We start from the raw sequence: 15,786 nt of genomic DNA on the forward strand, positions 1-15,786 counted from the left end.
AAATTCCAATTTTTGGTCTTTTTTTATTTTTAAGAACGTAGAGAAAAAATTCATCGTCACTTTCTCCTTGCTAATAATTAGTTCTTCATCTCAATCATCCTTGAATGTCAACGAAAACGACAAGATCCTTAAATGTCAACGGCAACAACAAGATCTTGAGTGTCAGCGGAAACAACAAGGATTGAACTTCTGTATGTTTCCCCTCTTCAATCTTCTTCAAGTTTATAAAGGTCAACCTTAATCATCAAATTCCAAAACTTTTTCTAATATTTCTAGAATATGAAAATAAATAAATAAAACTAAGAAAAAAAGAGAACTTAAGGGTAAATTGGTCATCTTAATGGCTATATATACCAATCTTAGGTCGGGATGAAAACATGAGATACCGTTCTGATATTTTCAAAACTTTATATACTAAAGTTTATAAGAAGCAAAAGTTCGTATACCATTCAGACGAAATTCTCTTTGTTTACCCAATATCATGGTTTAGAAGCCCAGTATCATTTGGTCTATTGGCATAGTCTTTTTTTAGTAAGTAGGAGGTTGTGAGTTCGACTCCACGAAGTTGTAATATTGTTTACCTAATCAAAAAAAAAAACATCATAGTTTAGAAATTACAATTAGGCTTGATGACATTAGACTCATTTCTATTAGTAAGAAATCGTTAGTTCCACTGTTTCAACACATTTCTATTTGAGAAAAATTTTATTAACACATCCCTAAATGTTAGATACACATCTCTTTTTTTATATAAATTAGATAAGACTTTATGGGTACGTAAAATTATCAAAAAAGACATTCATATCAAAAATAAAGAAACTTAGTTGAAATAAAATATCTCGTTTAAGACGTTCATATTAATTATTGTACTTCAAACACTTTTTAATTTTTAGTTTGAATCGAATACCAATATTCTGATACCGCATATGAATATTATGCAATGGTTCCCAAGAATCGATTAATTTAGTTTTACACAAAATTGAACATTCTAATGCTGAAAATTTCATTAAGGACTTTGGTGATGTATTGTCTTGTTTTATTTTGATTCGGTAGGCTCAAGAAATCTTGAAATCAATTATTTGAGCAAGAGGCTCCTTGAGAAGAAAATTTGTCAAGGAAAACTGATGGAAGAAGTTGTTAACAAAGGAAAATCCCTCGAGGAGATCTTAACAAGGTTAAACCCTTTACAGAAAAAATAAAAACTTTCAAGGAATATTTACTATTTAGTGAATAAGTTGTGTATATTAAATGAGGATATTGTAGGAAGTTTGAGTATGTGTATCTAGTAAAATGTTAAAACAAAAAAATTGATAGGTGATGTATTATGTATGAAATATGTATTTAGCGATTAGGGATGTGTTAATAAAATTTTTTTTTCTATTTTGTGAGATGCCTATTAAATAAAAAATGAAAAAGAAAAAAAAACAAAACTAAAGAACGTAGTACTGTAGCGAGTAAAGAGAGACTTGCGTCTGGTCAAAATGTTAAATGTGCGTAAAAACCCCAAGCTGTTTTCTCTCCAAGGCCAGGGTTTTAGTTTTCGTTTCACCATCCACACCTTCTCTGCCTCCTGAGGTAAACGAAAATTGCTTCCTTTTTACATACTCAATGCCTTGTTTTGCCTTTTGCTTACTGAATCCAAATTTTGCATTTATGGGATTGTTTTCTGATTCCAGTCATGAGCATTTCTCGTTGACGATGTTTAAAGAACTAAAGGTCTCTCCTTTATTGTTAGCTTTGTGGGTTACTCTCGATTTCTGTATTCTACTGCATGAGAATATGATTTCAGCTTAATTTATGTTTTGGGTTTCTGTTTTTATTTTTGTTTTACTTAAAATCTATGCAAGAAAGAAAGGAACTTTCTGTTTGGTTTTATATGATGGAGCTTTCTGTTTGGTTTTACATGATGGATCTTTCTGCATAAACCCCTTGTTCCAATTCTTAAACCCATGTAAGTTTATGGACCCAAATCCATTAGTATGGAAAAATGTCTTTTTCAAGTGTATTCCACTTTAAAAAGGGGCTAGAATTTCATATTTGATTCCACTATGTGGGGATCTGTATAAAAACATGGATTGTCTCTTTTCGATGCATTTTATTAATTTATGTTTGAGCAAATAGGCTTATTTGGCATATGTCAAGTACCTCAGAGAACCAGCCATATCAGAATAGTTATATCCCAAAGATATAAATAAATGACAGATGCTGAAGTCAAGTAGCTGAATGAATTGTTCGCTCTACTGAGATCTTTGTATTCTAGTTCCATATGGGACTGTTTAGCAATGCTTCTCTAGATAAAAAAGGGAACGTGTTCTTGAGTGACTCGCAGGGTCACTGTGGTGAGTAATTTCTAATAACCATGATCCTATTGCCAGTTCCTAATAGCTTTTCCTGAGATAATCTTTCATGGTACCAATTGAAAGTGAAGTGAAATTTTTAGTCACTCGACTAGCTGGTAGTACTTTATAGATGTTGGTTTCCCTCGTGGTTTGATCACTCAGTTGCTTTTCTTGTGAAACTTGTTACCCTTTGATGCCGTTTCTCTCTTGTTACTTACATTTGAGTTTGCATTTGAGTTTTTAATGATTGTTCTAATTTATTTAGTCGAACTCCTTTAGGAACAGTTTAGTTGCCAAGCGGTCCCAGTTGTGTACATCATTATAATTAGTCTGCCTGCTTATTCTAGGAGTAATTTGTCACACAACGATGACGAACTAGTGAGCTCCCTGGTAATGGATTTGGGATCAACCATGGTGAGCTTAAGAAGACAGAAACGCTTGAAAACATGTTCCGGTAAGTACTAGCTCAAATGAGCAATGCAAGCTATGATTAATTGCTTTTTTGGATACAAATTTGTTTAGGCATACAATTTTTCCTCTGTGTACTTCTGACTAGTCGTTGCTTCAAGAGAATTTTCTAGTTTTTGGTAACTATGAATCTGATTCAACAGGTTATTGTTGTTTATTTACTTTCTTGATAGATTATTAGGTAAATAACCAAATAGGTCTTTGCAGGAAGTAGTTCGGGTGCAGCTCCACTTCATGGTTTTTGTGACAAGGGAACTTCTCTTCAAACTTCCACCCAGGAGAAACCTGATGATGTACATCTCACGCCTTCAAACAATGTAAATCAATCAGAGGTAAGAATGCATTATCAGATGTACCAAACTTTTGTTTATCCACCATGTTGACAAATGTCAGAATTTCTAGGTTGAGAGAAATAGTGTGTAGAATGATACTCACATCCTGATTTTGTTTGAAGGACATGTTGAGATTTCTAGTTTAGTTACTAATCATCAAGAGCTTCTATGAAAATAACTGGAAACCCTTAAACAATTTAGAAAAAGTAATGAAATAATTTATATACTGGTGTTTTGGTTATAATAGAATTGAAGACTTACATGATTAGTTCTGAAAGTAACTGGGCTCTCTGGTGCATATGCTTTCCTGCTGATCATGTTTTGTGTGTTTGTCACTTTCTTCTGTTCTCTATGAAGTAGGAAATTTTAGGCAAGCATAATAAAATAATAAGATCTCTATCTAAGCCTGATGAATCAATTTAAAAAGTGATTGCAAGTGTAGGTCTTGCTTCTCTATATGCATTAGCATCTAGCTCATATCTAACTGCATAATTGATCCAAAGTTCCAAACTATTAATGGAGGTAGTTACATCTGTTGATAGGAAAATGTTGCAATTCTTGTGTAGTTTTTGTTAAAAGTCTATTTGCTTTTGCTTAAATTTCATATCTAGCCCCCAGGTGAACAATTCTGTATAACTAGTATAGTTAATTATATACTGTGTTTTGATATCGTGCATTCTAGAATTAAGCCGAGAGGGGAATCCAATGCTGAGCTAGGTATGAAACACACAATCCCTTTTATACAAACTTTTATTTATTAACAAATAGGATTCAGGAAGAAGTTTATTTGGATATCATAGCTTTAATAAGCAAAAATCACTAAGTAGGTGACTTGGAAGTTGGAAGATAGTTTGAGATGTTAGTTCCTTCAGACCTGGTTTTTTGGTCAACTATGGTCTTAAAGTTAAAACAGGAGCACGTTCCCACTAATTATTCTTTACAACGACTGAACTAGAAAAGACTGAACCAACAATATATAACTCCTGTCTGGAAGAATCAACTTCAGAATTGGGATCCTAGAATCCCAGTCAGCCGTTTCTACCTTTCTAATTAGTTGATATGTAACATAACAAAATGTCGTTTTCATATACTGACTACTGAAAAGGATTCCCCTCAGATTATCAGTATATTGAGAGACCCAGCTGCTGCTGAGAGGGTTTTGCTGGACCTACTTGGTCCTGCTGATACCAGGATTATTCAGGAGTATATTGACGGAGATCTGAAGCAGAACTTAGCACACCATGCCCTTGCTGTAAGTGATTGTCGTCCAGAGTGTCATCACTTTTCTATTTCTGTGTTGGTTTGATAGTTTTGCAACTGATCTGCGGATTATTACTCAGTCCTGCCTCCATCTTGCTATGTGGCTAAGGGATACTGGAGATGTCTCCAAGGAGCGAGATGAAGCAAATGCTCGTGTTGCAGACCTGGAGAACAGAGTTAGAAACTTTGGGGAAACCACTACGAAACAGGAGGCAGTAATCGAGATTCTGAGGCAACAGATCCTGAAATACTCTAGCATGAAGAGGGAGTATGAATCCAAGCTTGATGGTTTGTTAAATGATGTTAGTCATCAGAGGCAGAAGGCTGAAATGTGGGAGAGTAAGTGGAAGGAGCAGGAGGCCTTGCATCAGGAGAAAGCTACTCGTCTGGAGGAGTTTTCTGTCATCTGGAAGGGGTCCTGAAGCAGCTTAGGGAAGCCAATGCTGACCTTTCCGTAGTTACCCAGGGTCTTCATGTTGCTGGGAAAGGTATTGAGAAGATGACAAGTACCTTGTCTCAGGCTGAGGTCCAAGTGAAGCAGCTCCAGAAGAACTGTGACGTGTATAGGGCACTTTGCGACATGGAAATGGAAAAGCGTACCAAAGAAATGATTGCTCCAAGTGCTGAACTAAAAGTGGTTCTCCAGAGGAACGAAAACCATAAGCAGAACAATGATGGTAACATGATAACCAGGGAGATGATTAAAGAACTCAAAAGGCGGGTGAGGAGGTGGTCTCAAGAAAAGTTTCAGGAGGAAGGTGAAGACTGTGAAATGGATGGAGAGGGCTCTAATGCATCAAGGAAAGAAGTGGAGGCCGGGAATGCTCCGTGTTTCTGGACGATTTGCAATCACTGCAAAATGTACTTCGAGTATCATAGGATTTATCAAAGAAACCGTCTCCTTTGCCAAAACTGTCATAACACCTTTATGGCCTTAGAAGTTGCTCCACTGCCACAGATTTCCAGGTCATCCAGTAGCTCTTCTCTCCAGCAACATCAGAATTCAAGTGACCATGCTTCATTGAAGGTGAAAGGCTCTGCTGCTGCATAGGACAATAGACAAGTGGGGGGTCAATATGGCAAGAGCTGCAAGGTGCTATATGAGCTAGTTTAGATTAATTAAAATTGGAAACAGAATCCATGTTTTGGCAACCTATATCTGGTCTCCAAGCTAATCCCTTTCTGATTACTTTAGTTGCGTGATCTGCCTGGTACAATTACAGTATTATCAAAGAAAAATTAGTCTTTACCAAAGCTTATGGAAATCAGTGCTTAGTTCATATTATCAAACAAATGAAAGATTTTAGTTTTCTAAAGCTATTCAATATGAGATGAATGGCAGTTGCAATCTTTGAAATGCTTGACAATGTATCCTTTTAAGGTTTCCTCTTGTGGACTTTTAGAGGAAGTAGATTATGCAGGTGCCAAGAGCGAGTACTCCTGCCATTTGTGAAGGTACAAACTCTGAACCCCTAAAGCTATTGCTTTATGACAACTCTTACGCTGATGGAGAACTGATTTCCGAGCACTAGCATACTCTGGAGCCACATAGTTGATCCAGAAAAATCAGCAAGAAGAAAGTCAACTAGATTTGGATGTTGCAGCTTGAGCTTGGCTACTAAGACCTCATTTCCTTTAAGAAAAATTAAAAAAAAAAACCTCATTTATGAATTATTCTATTTCTCCTAGCCCTTATCAGAATGCTTAATTGGCTACTAAATTTCGGTTACATATGCTTTGGAGGTTGATTTGTATGCTCTCAGACTCTATCAACTATACTGACAACTCGCCACTTTGAATATTCCGACGTGTTCAGTGCAGTCCAAATGGGGTATGGCAATGTGGTTGGATTCGAAGCTAAATATTCTGTCATAGTAGGGCTTTTGACAATCATAATATTACCGTGTTATTTTTCACGCAATTAGCTAATTACAGGTTTATTACCGTATAAACTTAGTAACTATGCTTATGCTAAACTAAGAAACTGAATAGGTCATCAATTGTGAAATGAACCAGGAAGACATAACAAACTAACTGCAAAACAAACCCAATCTTCTAAACTTCACATTTCTAAACTCAAAACCGTAGCCAAAACTCATATAAATAGCCAACGGCTTATAGACTTTCATTGTAAACAGAAATCATGGGTTATTCAAACATGAAATCATTGATCTTCATTGTAGTACTCCTCTTCATTAACATGATGGCGTTGAACCGTGGAGTTGCAGCAGATAGAAAATTTCTTAACCCTGGAGATGCTGATCCTTGCCATAAACCAGGCGGGCCACACCCAGGTTGCCCTCCTAACAACAACAACAACAAAGCACCTGGTGAGATCACGCCTGGAGCTGCTAATCCTTATCAGCGCGGTTGCTCAAAATTCAATCGTTGTCGTCCACAGTGATGGTCACAAGATAAATGTTTCATCACTGAGCTCAGTGAGTCATATGGATTAAAGCATTTCAACAAACCAACCTCATTGCCAAAAGTATTTGAGGGATGAAATAAAAGTTCTAAATAAACGTCACCTAGTTGATTTTGAGTCTTCGGGAGAATCTCCCTAAAAGTTGTAATAATTCGAAACACTATGTGGGTAAGATCCGGCAAGATATTGACATGAGTATCTAGATTAAGTTATTTGGTTCCTAATGTACAGTTGGTGATGATTGTAATATGTGACTTTACAATATTTGTTGTTGGTATATTTGATGCTTTCTTTCTGTCTAATTCTTGTTATATTTAACTTTGTACTTTCTAGGTTAAACAATTTTGTTAGACATTACCAGAAACGTAAAATCGCAATGATTAAGATTGTTAGACTAATTTTATGTTCATCTTGTTCGTAAATCTCAATCTAAAGCGATGTGAATTTACTAAACCTCGAGCCTTTGAGATTCCACAACCCAGCGTATGAGTTCCTGGTTTGGATTGGGTTTATAGCAACCCCTAGTTTTCTCTTTACTAACATTAATGACTATTCTATAACGTAAACTAATTTACATATTTTCTTCACAGACCAAAAAAAAGTGTCTCATGTAATGTATGCATACACTCACATTTGGTCATTTGTAAGAGCGAAACGCTTGTCCATGTGAACACATTCACACTAAACGACAAGATATTAAAAGACTTATTTGCCCTACGTCTTTGATCCTATTACCATGCAACCTTCATGAACTTTTATGGTAAATTATATTCACACATTTAAATCGTATCCACATATTTTTAGATAATATCTAAGAACAGCTCCCTTCCATTGAGGGATCCCTATTTTTGGTCATTTTTTAGGGATAGGGCATTACACCACTTCCCAATTGAATTTTTACATCTCCACCGTTCATATCTTAGGTCTATATGAGTAGATCACCTCTACAAAATTTCATATAATTTGGTGATCGTTAAGGCTTTCAAAAGTTTGATTTAGTTTTAATAATCTTGAACGGTCCAGCTTATGTCAAACTAAAACCGTTGAAGGTCATTAAAACTAAATTGAACTTTTGAAAGTCTTAACGATCACCAAATCATATGAAATTTTGTAGAGGTGATCTACTCATGTAGACCTAAGATATGAACGGTAGAGATGTAAAATTATAATCGGGAAGTTGGTGTAATGCCCTATCCCTATAAATAGCTTAAAATAGGGATCCCTCATTGGAAGGGCCCTGTATCTAAGAAACTCATATTTGTTGACCAGACTTCTATATCTTCACGAGCCATTTGTTGTTTCAAATAAAGTAGTCACATTGAAAACGCATTAACCTGCTGCGATTTTGTTTTTATTATACTTCTTTTTCTTTCACATTTTCTTTGAGGTTGTTGCTTGGGTATCTCGCTCACGCTATTTAAGTTCTAAATTGACGGTGAAGTTTCAGAGTTCAAAACACTCTGATTTCCTTTGTAGATTAAATCAAGTGTTTTGTAGATTTGAGGTGTGCCTTGTAACCCATTCTAGTTATTTTCTCTTTCGATAAGAGTTTCTTGAATTCGAATTGTTCTTTCTTCACACCTAAATTTTTTTTCCTGCTAATCAAGATCTTTCTTCTTCAATTTGAGCTTTGTCGAACTCAATTCATTTCTCCTATAAGCTTAAAGAAAGTACATCTTTTTATAATTTTGGGTTGAGTTGTATGATGTTGAATTTTTTGTTCAGATAGTTTTTGGTCTTGAGGTCGATCTAATCCAACATTTTAATCAAGTGTCGTTCGATTTCTACTTTGGTTTTGGACAAGATTGATTATAGTTGGTGAGTAGCTAAAGGCATACCGGGGATGGAATTATAGATAGAGGCTCACATTGGAGGTGTCGATTTCAAAAGTAGCATGAAATCACCAAAAGATTAAGCTTCATTCATGTGGAATTAACAACTAATCCCACGATTTACCATTCTTATACATAGGTCTTAAGATTTTGTTGCATCTGTTTTGGTGTTATAGTTCATGGATCAATGTGGTCGCAAGTTCTTGTTAGTCTTAAGCTCTTTGAATTGATACTATAATTTGTCCTAATTTTTTGCGTAAACTTCTTCTAGTGCCTCGGTATTTCTCTTCACATTTTGCTCTTCTTCCCACCTCCATCGATCTCACCTTCTCCACAACCTTCCGATATCCATCTCAGTTCAGATCTCCGATTCCTGTTCTTAACTTATTATATTGCTATCAAATATTACTAGTCTTCTTGCACGCGCTATTAGACAAGTGACTAATTTATTTTTATTTTTATGTTTACAACCGGTGGACAGTTAACTTTTTCTAAAATTTGACTGTAGATTAAATTTTCAAACCGGCGACTCCTCCTGATCATTTGGCGGTCCAGTCTCCGTCGTCGAGGTTTCATATGTGCCCTTAGTCTGGTTGCGACCATGTTCATCTATCAGTGCTCAGTTGACAGTTGTTCAGAAGTGGCTGAGCAGCCTCCTCTCTTCTTCTTTTTTTCCGTCAAAAGCTTGTAATCATTGTGCAGCATCCTCCAATCACCCTTCAGCACTTCTTCATCGTCTTACTCTTTCAGCTACTCATATTGTAGGGACTCATCATCCTTAAAACCCCAAGCTCTTTACATTTTCCAGGGGTTTTGTCTTTGTGAGTTTTTCTTGGTTTCAGTACTCTAGCTTGGATAGGATCATGTGTTTCGGTATGCATTGTTCTTCTTGCTATATGCAGGGTAAAATCATGTGAAATATTTTCATTAGCTGTAAGAAAATCAAAATGAGTAATCGTTTAGTGAGAGTTGAGTAAGTCAGACACAAGTTTATATCATCATAATCAGTTAATCAGTCTGCTTGTTTATTGCAGGAGCAATGTCACCATCTGCATCAAACTCGATGGAGTTAACCGTGGGAAGTTCAGGAAGTCAAAAACGCTCGAGATCAAGCTCTGGTAACAATTAGTTGAAATTTGCTATACACAATTTGACTAATTTGTTGAATGCACTATTCTTCCACTGCTGTTAGTAACCTAATATGTAGAGCCAACTTAATCATACGAGTTTAAGTTCTGTAATTCTAACCCATCAGTTATTTAAACCTTGAATTAAGGTTTTCTTTACTATAATTCATTTTGTTTTTCTCTCTTTATTTACAGTTATTTGCCAAAGAAGCAGTGTTAATCTCGCTCCGAAGCTTCCTGGATTGGTTGACAAGAAGACTTATGCTCAAGTTTGTACCAATGCAAAACCTGATCGTCTGCGCCCCTTTCTTTTCACTGATCTGAATAAACTGGTGGAGGTAAGTACTAGTCCTCTTTGTTATTTCACATCCATGACATGTACCCTTGTCACTTGAAGTATTCTATCGACATGGTTAAGACTGAAGACCCTTGCCATGGTTAAGTCTTCAGAGAAGTTGAATATATGTAGCTTATATATCAGCTGCTGATGCTGCACCTGAGCAGGTTGAGAGGGGAAACCTATTCTGGTATTTGGACCAATTTTACTCTTAATTCCTATATCCTACTTGTTTGAACTGGAAAATTAAACAGGTTATTAGAAAAGAAACAAAACTATGATGTCTAAAACTCTTATTCGAAAGAACCAACTTGAGACGCAGGTTCTAGATGGAATCAAAAATGTTCTGTAGTTCTTAAATATCTTCCTAAAAACCAGGTCAGGTGCATCATATTTGCTTTACTAATGTGCAAAACAACTGTTAAGATGTGTATTACATTCCAAAATGTATTATTTCCAGCATATGTATGCTACAAAAAATATCCCTGAGGATATCAGCATATTGAGTGATGCGGCTGCTGCTGAAAAGGTTTTGCTTCACCTGCTTGGCCCTGCTGATGCCAGCATTATGCAGGCATACGCTGATGGTGATCTGAGGAGGAACTTAGCCCACCGTGCCCTTGCTGTGAGTACTTGTTTCTCAGGATTTCACTCCTTTTAACTTCTTACAACTTCTTTGTTGGTTAAATGGCTTTCGAACTGATTTGTTGACTGCTTCTCAGTCCTCGCTCCACTTAGCCATGTGGCTGAGGGAAACTGCAGATATTTCAAAGCAGCGCGATGAAGCCATAGCTCATGTTGCAGGGCTGGAGGAAAGATTAAGAAGGTTCGAGAAGATCTTTGTGAAACAGGAGGCTGAAAATGAGATTCTGAGCCTAGAGGTCGACGATCACTGTCGCGAGAAGGAGTATGAATCTAAGATTGAGATTTTGTCAAATGAGCTTAACCAGCAGAAGCAAGCAACTGAGGTCATGGAGAGCAAGTGCAAGGAGTTGGAGGCCATGCACAAGGAGAAGGCTACTCTTCTGGAAGAGGCCATGAAGCAGCTCAACGATGCCAACATGCTGCTTGCCGAGGTGAGCGAAGGTCTTGGCGTGGCTAGGGAACCCGGGGCCAAGGATCCCAAGCATTTCTGGACTGTTTGCATACACTGCAAGGTCCAGTATCAGTAGTACAGGATCTACCAAAACTGCAGGCTTCGTTGCCTAAATTGTCAAAATGCTTTTCTAGCAATAGAAACAGCATCTCCGAAAGAAAGATATCCATGGAGTAGCTCTTCTAGGCAGAAGCCTAAGGGATATGGACAGGGTGCTGGTGCAGTGAAAGTGGAGGCTCAGGATGGTCCGTGAGTTGGTCAAGAGCAATGAAACAGGGGAAATAAAAATAAATAAATAAATAAAAAGGCTAAGTTTGGGAAACCTTGTTGTCTTGTTATGCAAGTAAATAAATAAATAACCCTTCTTAAGATGGAAACCTTGTTTGCTTATCCTGAAAACTTCTTATTGCCATTTACCTGTTATAAGTTCATATTATAGCAACAGCCATCGACTTTAATAGATAATGGGGTATAATAGCCAGACTTTTTTTTTATGGAGGGTGTGATTTGGATGGTTGTAACTTCAAACATATCCTGAATTGGCTGCCAATGCTGCAGCTAGCTATTATGTTCTGATTGAACTACTTGATAAAGTTTAAGATATTTTATGAGAAATAAGAAAGGACCTAATTCCAGTTGGTATACCCAGCTTGATACAAAGCTAAGAAGAGCATGTCCCCATAAAGCAACAGAGGGCTAAAGGAGTGAGATTAGTAAGTACTTCAAAGCAAAGGCCTTTTGGTTAACAATAGTACCAAATCCACATGCAGTGGAGTAAGCTGGGGAAATGGCAGTTCTATCTTTATAAGACAACTATTCAATATTACGTAATTTATGAACCAATTGTTTGGTTTTGATGCGCAGGGGGTGGGGTGAATCAGGAAACAACACATAATATCAAGATACCGAACTCCGCATACCAAGACATAACATTTCAAAAGATCGATTAACTCATGTCTGAAACCTGTTTTGCATGGAAATGCATAAGACTGCCAAGAAACAATTTCCTGGACATTCCGACAACATCTACATTACAATACAGATTTAATTCTACCGATTTCTACTTTAGGGTCCGACTGCTAAAAGAGACGCATAAACGCCGAGTCATATCATAACAAACATTGTCTTAACAAAGTACCAGTACTTATCAATTTATGAAACCTTAATCCTTGAAGTCTTCCATAGCTACTAAGCCGGGCTGCTGTCACTCATTCATAACGGGCTTGTTCTCATTGGCTTTGGGCCTGTGTTCCTTTGGCTTCTGCTCTTCAAGCTTCCTGCAATGCCCAACAAAGTTACAGCCATATGTCAAGCAGTGCCTCATGAAAACAAATACAGTTCAGAACAATAATAAACAAACAATGAGAACATGCATCCACCAAGCAGAATGACATATGTAAGAAGAAAAAGAAACACAAAATACAGAGGGGGGGCTCTCTTCTTTTAGGAAATACACATTTCGACTAATTACCATCCTGCGAACACCATAATAAAACTCAAAAGTATTCAAAGGGGATGACTCAATAATCGGTAAAACTAGTAAATCCCAAAACAGACACTGCCAAATCCGCTGGCCCCTTAACAGCCATACAATCTTCACATCAAAGCATAATAATACAGAATCCAAAATCATAATTCCTAAAAGCAACTCATTACCCTCAACATATTAGAAGTACGATGCACCTCAACAGCTGCACAATCTCCACCACAGCTTGATGCACTTTAATTAATAACCGCAAAACTAAACAAAGCCAAACAGCACAGCTCTACATGTTTCACCACAAAATCACCCAACTGAACCAACCAAGAAATTTAAACCAAATGACAAGTTGGGCGGCACGGCCTCGGCTAACAAAAACAAATTGCATTACAATACAACCACTTCATTACCAACCTAAACCCAGACTTGGCAGAACAGATAATTCAATTTTCACATGAAATAGCATCAGCCCCACGAGAGATTCAAAATACCACAATAAAAAAAATTGACTAGGATAACGTAAACACAGTAAACGACCCAATCCGGCTCAAACATATATCTCAGAAACAAAACGCACCAATTTCGAATCGAATAGTAACAAAAGAAGCCCTGAAATTAATAACCACAAATGTGAAAGAGAGAAGAGGTTGGAGAGAAGAAAAGACCTCTTGTCGGAGGAGCCACCCTTCTGACTGAGGAAGGACCTGAAAAGGGGTGAGTTGACGTCGTAGATCATCGTGTTCCGGTTGCTCTCAAGATGTTGAAGAAAAAGCCTTAACCCTAATTCTCCAGCTGCTTGCTTGCGCCAAAGAGGGCGGTCTCATCCGTTATATACTCGCATCAGGTCACTCTTGGGCTTACGGACCGGGTCGGGTCGACCTTTTTAAGCCCATCTGCGTTTCTAGTTTTTTTTCATAAATTTAATATTCTTTTTCGACAAATTCATATATTATCCAGGTGCACATCCTCAATAATTATCCAGACCAGATTCTTCTAGCCCACTGGCAATTCAAGTGTCCAACGACGATGATTTGGGGATAGAACAAATTCAGGCGACCTAGCAACGAGTTCCAGTGTGGCATTTTCGCATTGTCATATTCGAAACCAATCAAACCATCATTTTCAAGTCCAAAATGCAGTGGAGCGGCAGACATACTTTTATTACTTATGTTACTAACAAGTAACAACAAATGGTATATGAAGACTCGCGTTACACATAGCAAAAGGATGGTGAACGAATGCAGAATATCGTTGTATAGTTATTACTTATAAGGAACATATGATTTATTCATGTATTAGTTGGATTGATGAAAAATTCTAAAACTAACAGTATAAGTGATTCGTAAGTGATTATCTAGTTCAAAAGGTTGTATAACTAGATATTATTGTCGTACAACCAATCGAATCAGTAAATGTTTTATTATTTATTTGTTGTTGTAATATTATTTTTATTACAGTGAAACTATATTCAAAAACAATTTTAAATTCTTAATCGAACTCATTTTCTTTGAAATATAATGTGGCAACCCAATAGATCAACAGCTTAGTGTATTAAGGTGATAATTAGGTAGAAAATCATCAAAAATATGTAGGTTTCAGGAGGAGGGGAAAAAATGGGATCATCATCATATTGAGCCGCGTTTGGTTGGCGGGACATATTATCTTGTTGGTTTGTAATTATAGGGGCCGTCCATCCAATCACCGTTTCGTCGGTGGCCTCCTTTTGCATTTCCTTCCCGCTACCAACCAACCCCCAATCACACACACACTATTTATAATTTCCCTTTTGCCCTCGTTTCTTTTTCTTAAGTTACTGATTTGCCCCTCTCTGCTTTTCAATATTACGTGTTCTTGTGAACAACTGAACACGGCACTGGGTTTCTACCGTGATGACATGATTGCCCTTATTGTCCTTTCACTGTCAGTGTCACCAGAATGGCCAATCTTGGTATTTCCATATTTCTACTCAATTATTGATTTGCTCATTTCCTCACGAGTTAGGCAATTTTATAGTTTATTTCTTTCTCTTTTACTACACTGAATTTTGGTTAGGTAGGTAGTACCTATATCTTCATTATTTAGTGAAAATACGGTGCAAGTCATGGCTGAAGTATTACAGTAATCAAAAAAATTACCGTAAGGAAAAAAAAAAGGTCTTTGTTCTCACAAATAGGTTACTTGTGATTTGTCCAAAATTTGGGCGTAACACTTCTGAAAACTCGTTATATACTTACATATAGATATAAAAACATGATATAATATCTCACATAAGTCTCGTTTGGTTTATCGATAGAAAATGAAAGGAAATTAATTCTTTAGATTTTTTACGGGTATGAGAAATTGCTGCAGTTCACATCAATTTTTCTTTTCAGTGTTTAGAGAGGCCAGGAATATAGTAAGAATTCCAAAACTTATATGGATAAGAATGGGAAATAACCATTTGAGCATGGACAGTTTAGCAAAAAAACAAAAAAAAAGAAGGTAGTAAATGTAGGAAATCAGAAGGGAAAGTGGTTTCGTGGTTTCTTGGGGTGATTGCCGGCCCGGGAACCATTCCCTCCCTCCCCCATGTTCTTACCCTTGGGCACTATTTTACTTTAGTTGCATCCAAACACTGGAAATGAACCCAAGACCCTGATTCCGGAAATCAAACGTGGCTATAGGTTATAAATGTAGAATTTCTTATCTGTCAATTTATACAATGATGATCTGATTGCAACAATTATTGGAGTCGAAAAGAAAGTTTAGCATCTGTTTCTCTCTTCCTTCATGTCCAATGGTGCCAATTTGCTTCGTCGAACAAGACAACTACTGTATTTAACTTTTTTTTTCTTCTTTTCTGTGCCTATGCAACTCCAAGAGAAATTTTAAATACACACCCCTAATATCTTAATACACACCTCTTACTTAATACACCACCTATCAAGTTTTTCATTTCAGTATTATACTTAATACACATCCCAAACTGCCTAAAATGCCCTTAATTTATGAAATATTCCATTTATGTAATATAATTAATATATATTTACTATTTGGTACCTTTTTTTACATATTATTTCGTCTAATTTTTACTAGAAATTTTTAGTTATC

The 15,786-nt window shown here is 36.7% G+C and overlaps 3 protein-coding genes across 3 annotated transcripts; 2 read left to right on the forward strand and 1 right to left on the reverse strand.

Annotated features, from left to right (window-relative positions):
* The first annotated feature begins 2,732 nt into the window (after positions 1-2,732).
* On the forward strand, positions 2,733-4,894 carry LOC101303010. The gene is made up of 4 exons (XM_004292310.1): positions 2,733-2,793; positions 3,015-3,139; positions 4,257-4,391; positions 4,480-4,894. The coding sequence occupies exons 1-4, from the start codon at positions 2,733-2,735 to the stop codon at positions 4,819-4,821; spliced, it is 663 nt and encodes a 220-aa protein (XP_004292358.1). The 3' UTR covers positions 4,822-4,894.
* A 5,648-nt stretch (positions 4,895-10,542) lies between these two features.
* Positions 10,543-11,492, forward strand: LOC101310657. The gene is made up of 2 exons (XM_004290131.1): positions 10,543-10,745; positions 10,843-11,492. Exons 1-2 carry the CDS (start codon positions 10,566-10,568, stop codon positions 11,290-11,292), a joined length of 630 nt encoding a protein of 209 aa, XP_004290179.1. The 5' UTR covers positions 10,543-10,565; the 3' UTR covers positions 11,293-11,492.
* Positions 11,493-12,138: 646 nt separating this feature from the next.
* LOC101310949 (wound-induced basic protein-like) lies at positions 12,139-13,511 on the reverse strand. The gene is made up of 2 exons (XM_004290132.1): positions 13,362-13,511; positions 12,139-12,493 (listed from the first exon to the last, which is right to left on the reverse strand). The coding sequence occupies exons 1-2, from the start codon at positions 13,430-13,432 to the stop codon at positions 12,421-12,423; spliced, it is 144 nt and encodes a 47-aa protein (XP_004290180.1). The 5' UTR covers positions 13,433-13,511; the 3' UTR covers positions 12,139-12,420.
* Between the last annotated feature and the right edge of the window lie 2,275 nt (positions 13,512-15,786).

Source organism: Fragaria vesca, linkage group LG2, assembly GCF_000184155.1.
Source record: "Fragaria vesca subsp. vesca linkage group LG2, FraVesHawaii_1.0, whole genome shotgun sequence".
Taxonomy (NCBI): Eukaryota; Viridiplantae; Streptophyta; class Magnoliopsida; order Rosales; family Rosaceae; genus Fragaria; species Fragaria vesca.

Excerpts from the sequence above, each read along its gene's own strand:
- LOC101303010 (XM_004292310.1), top strand. The coding sequence starts at position 2,733 with ATGGATTTGGGATCAACCATGGTGAGCTTAAGAAGACAGAAACGCTTG. Across the intron at positions 2,794-3,014 it reads ACGCTTGAAAACATGTTCCG|GAAGTAGTTCGGGTGCAGCT; the intron begins GTAAGTACTAGC and ends AGGTCTTTGCAG. Across the intron at positions 3,140-4,256 it reads ACAATGTAAATCAATCAGAG|ATTATCAGTATATTGAGAGA; the intron begins GTAAGAATGCAT and ends GATTCCCCTCAG.
- LOC101310657 (XM_004290131.1), top strand. The coding sequence starts at position 10,566 with ATGTATTATTTCCAGCATATGTATGCTACAAAAAATATCCCTGAGGAT. Across the intron at positions 10,746-10,842 it reads TAGCCCACCGTGCCCTTGCT|TCCTCGCTCCACTTAGCCAT; the intron begins GTGAGTACTTGT and ends ACTGCTTCTCAG.
- LOC101310949 (XM_004290132.1), bottom strand. The coding sequence starts at position 13,432 with ATGATCTACGACGTCAACTCACCCCTTTTCAGGTCCTTCCTCAGTCAG. Across the intron at positions 12,494-13,361 it reads GGTGGCTCCTCCGACAAGAG|GAAGCTTGAAGAGCAGAAGC; the intron begins GTCTTTTCTTCT and ends TGGGCATTGCAG.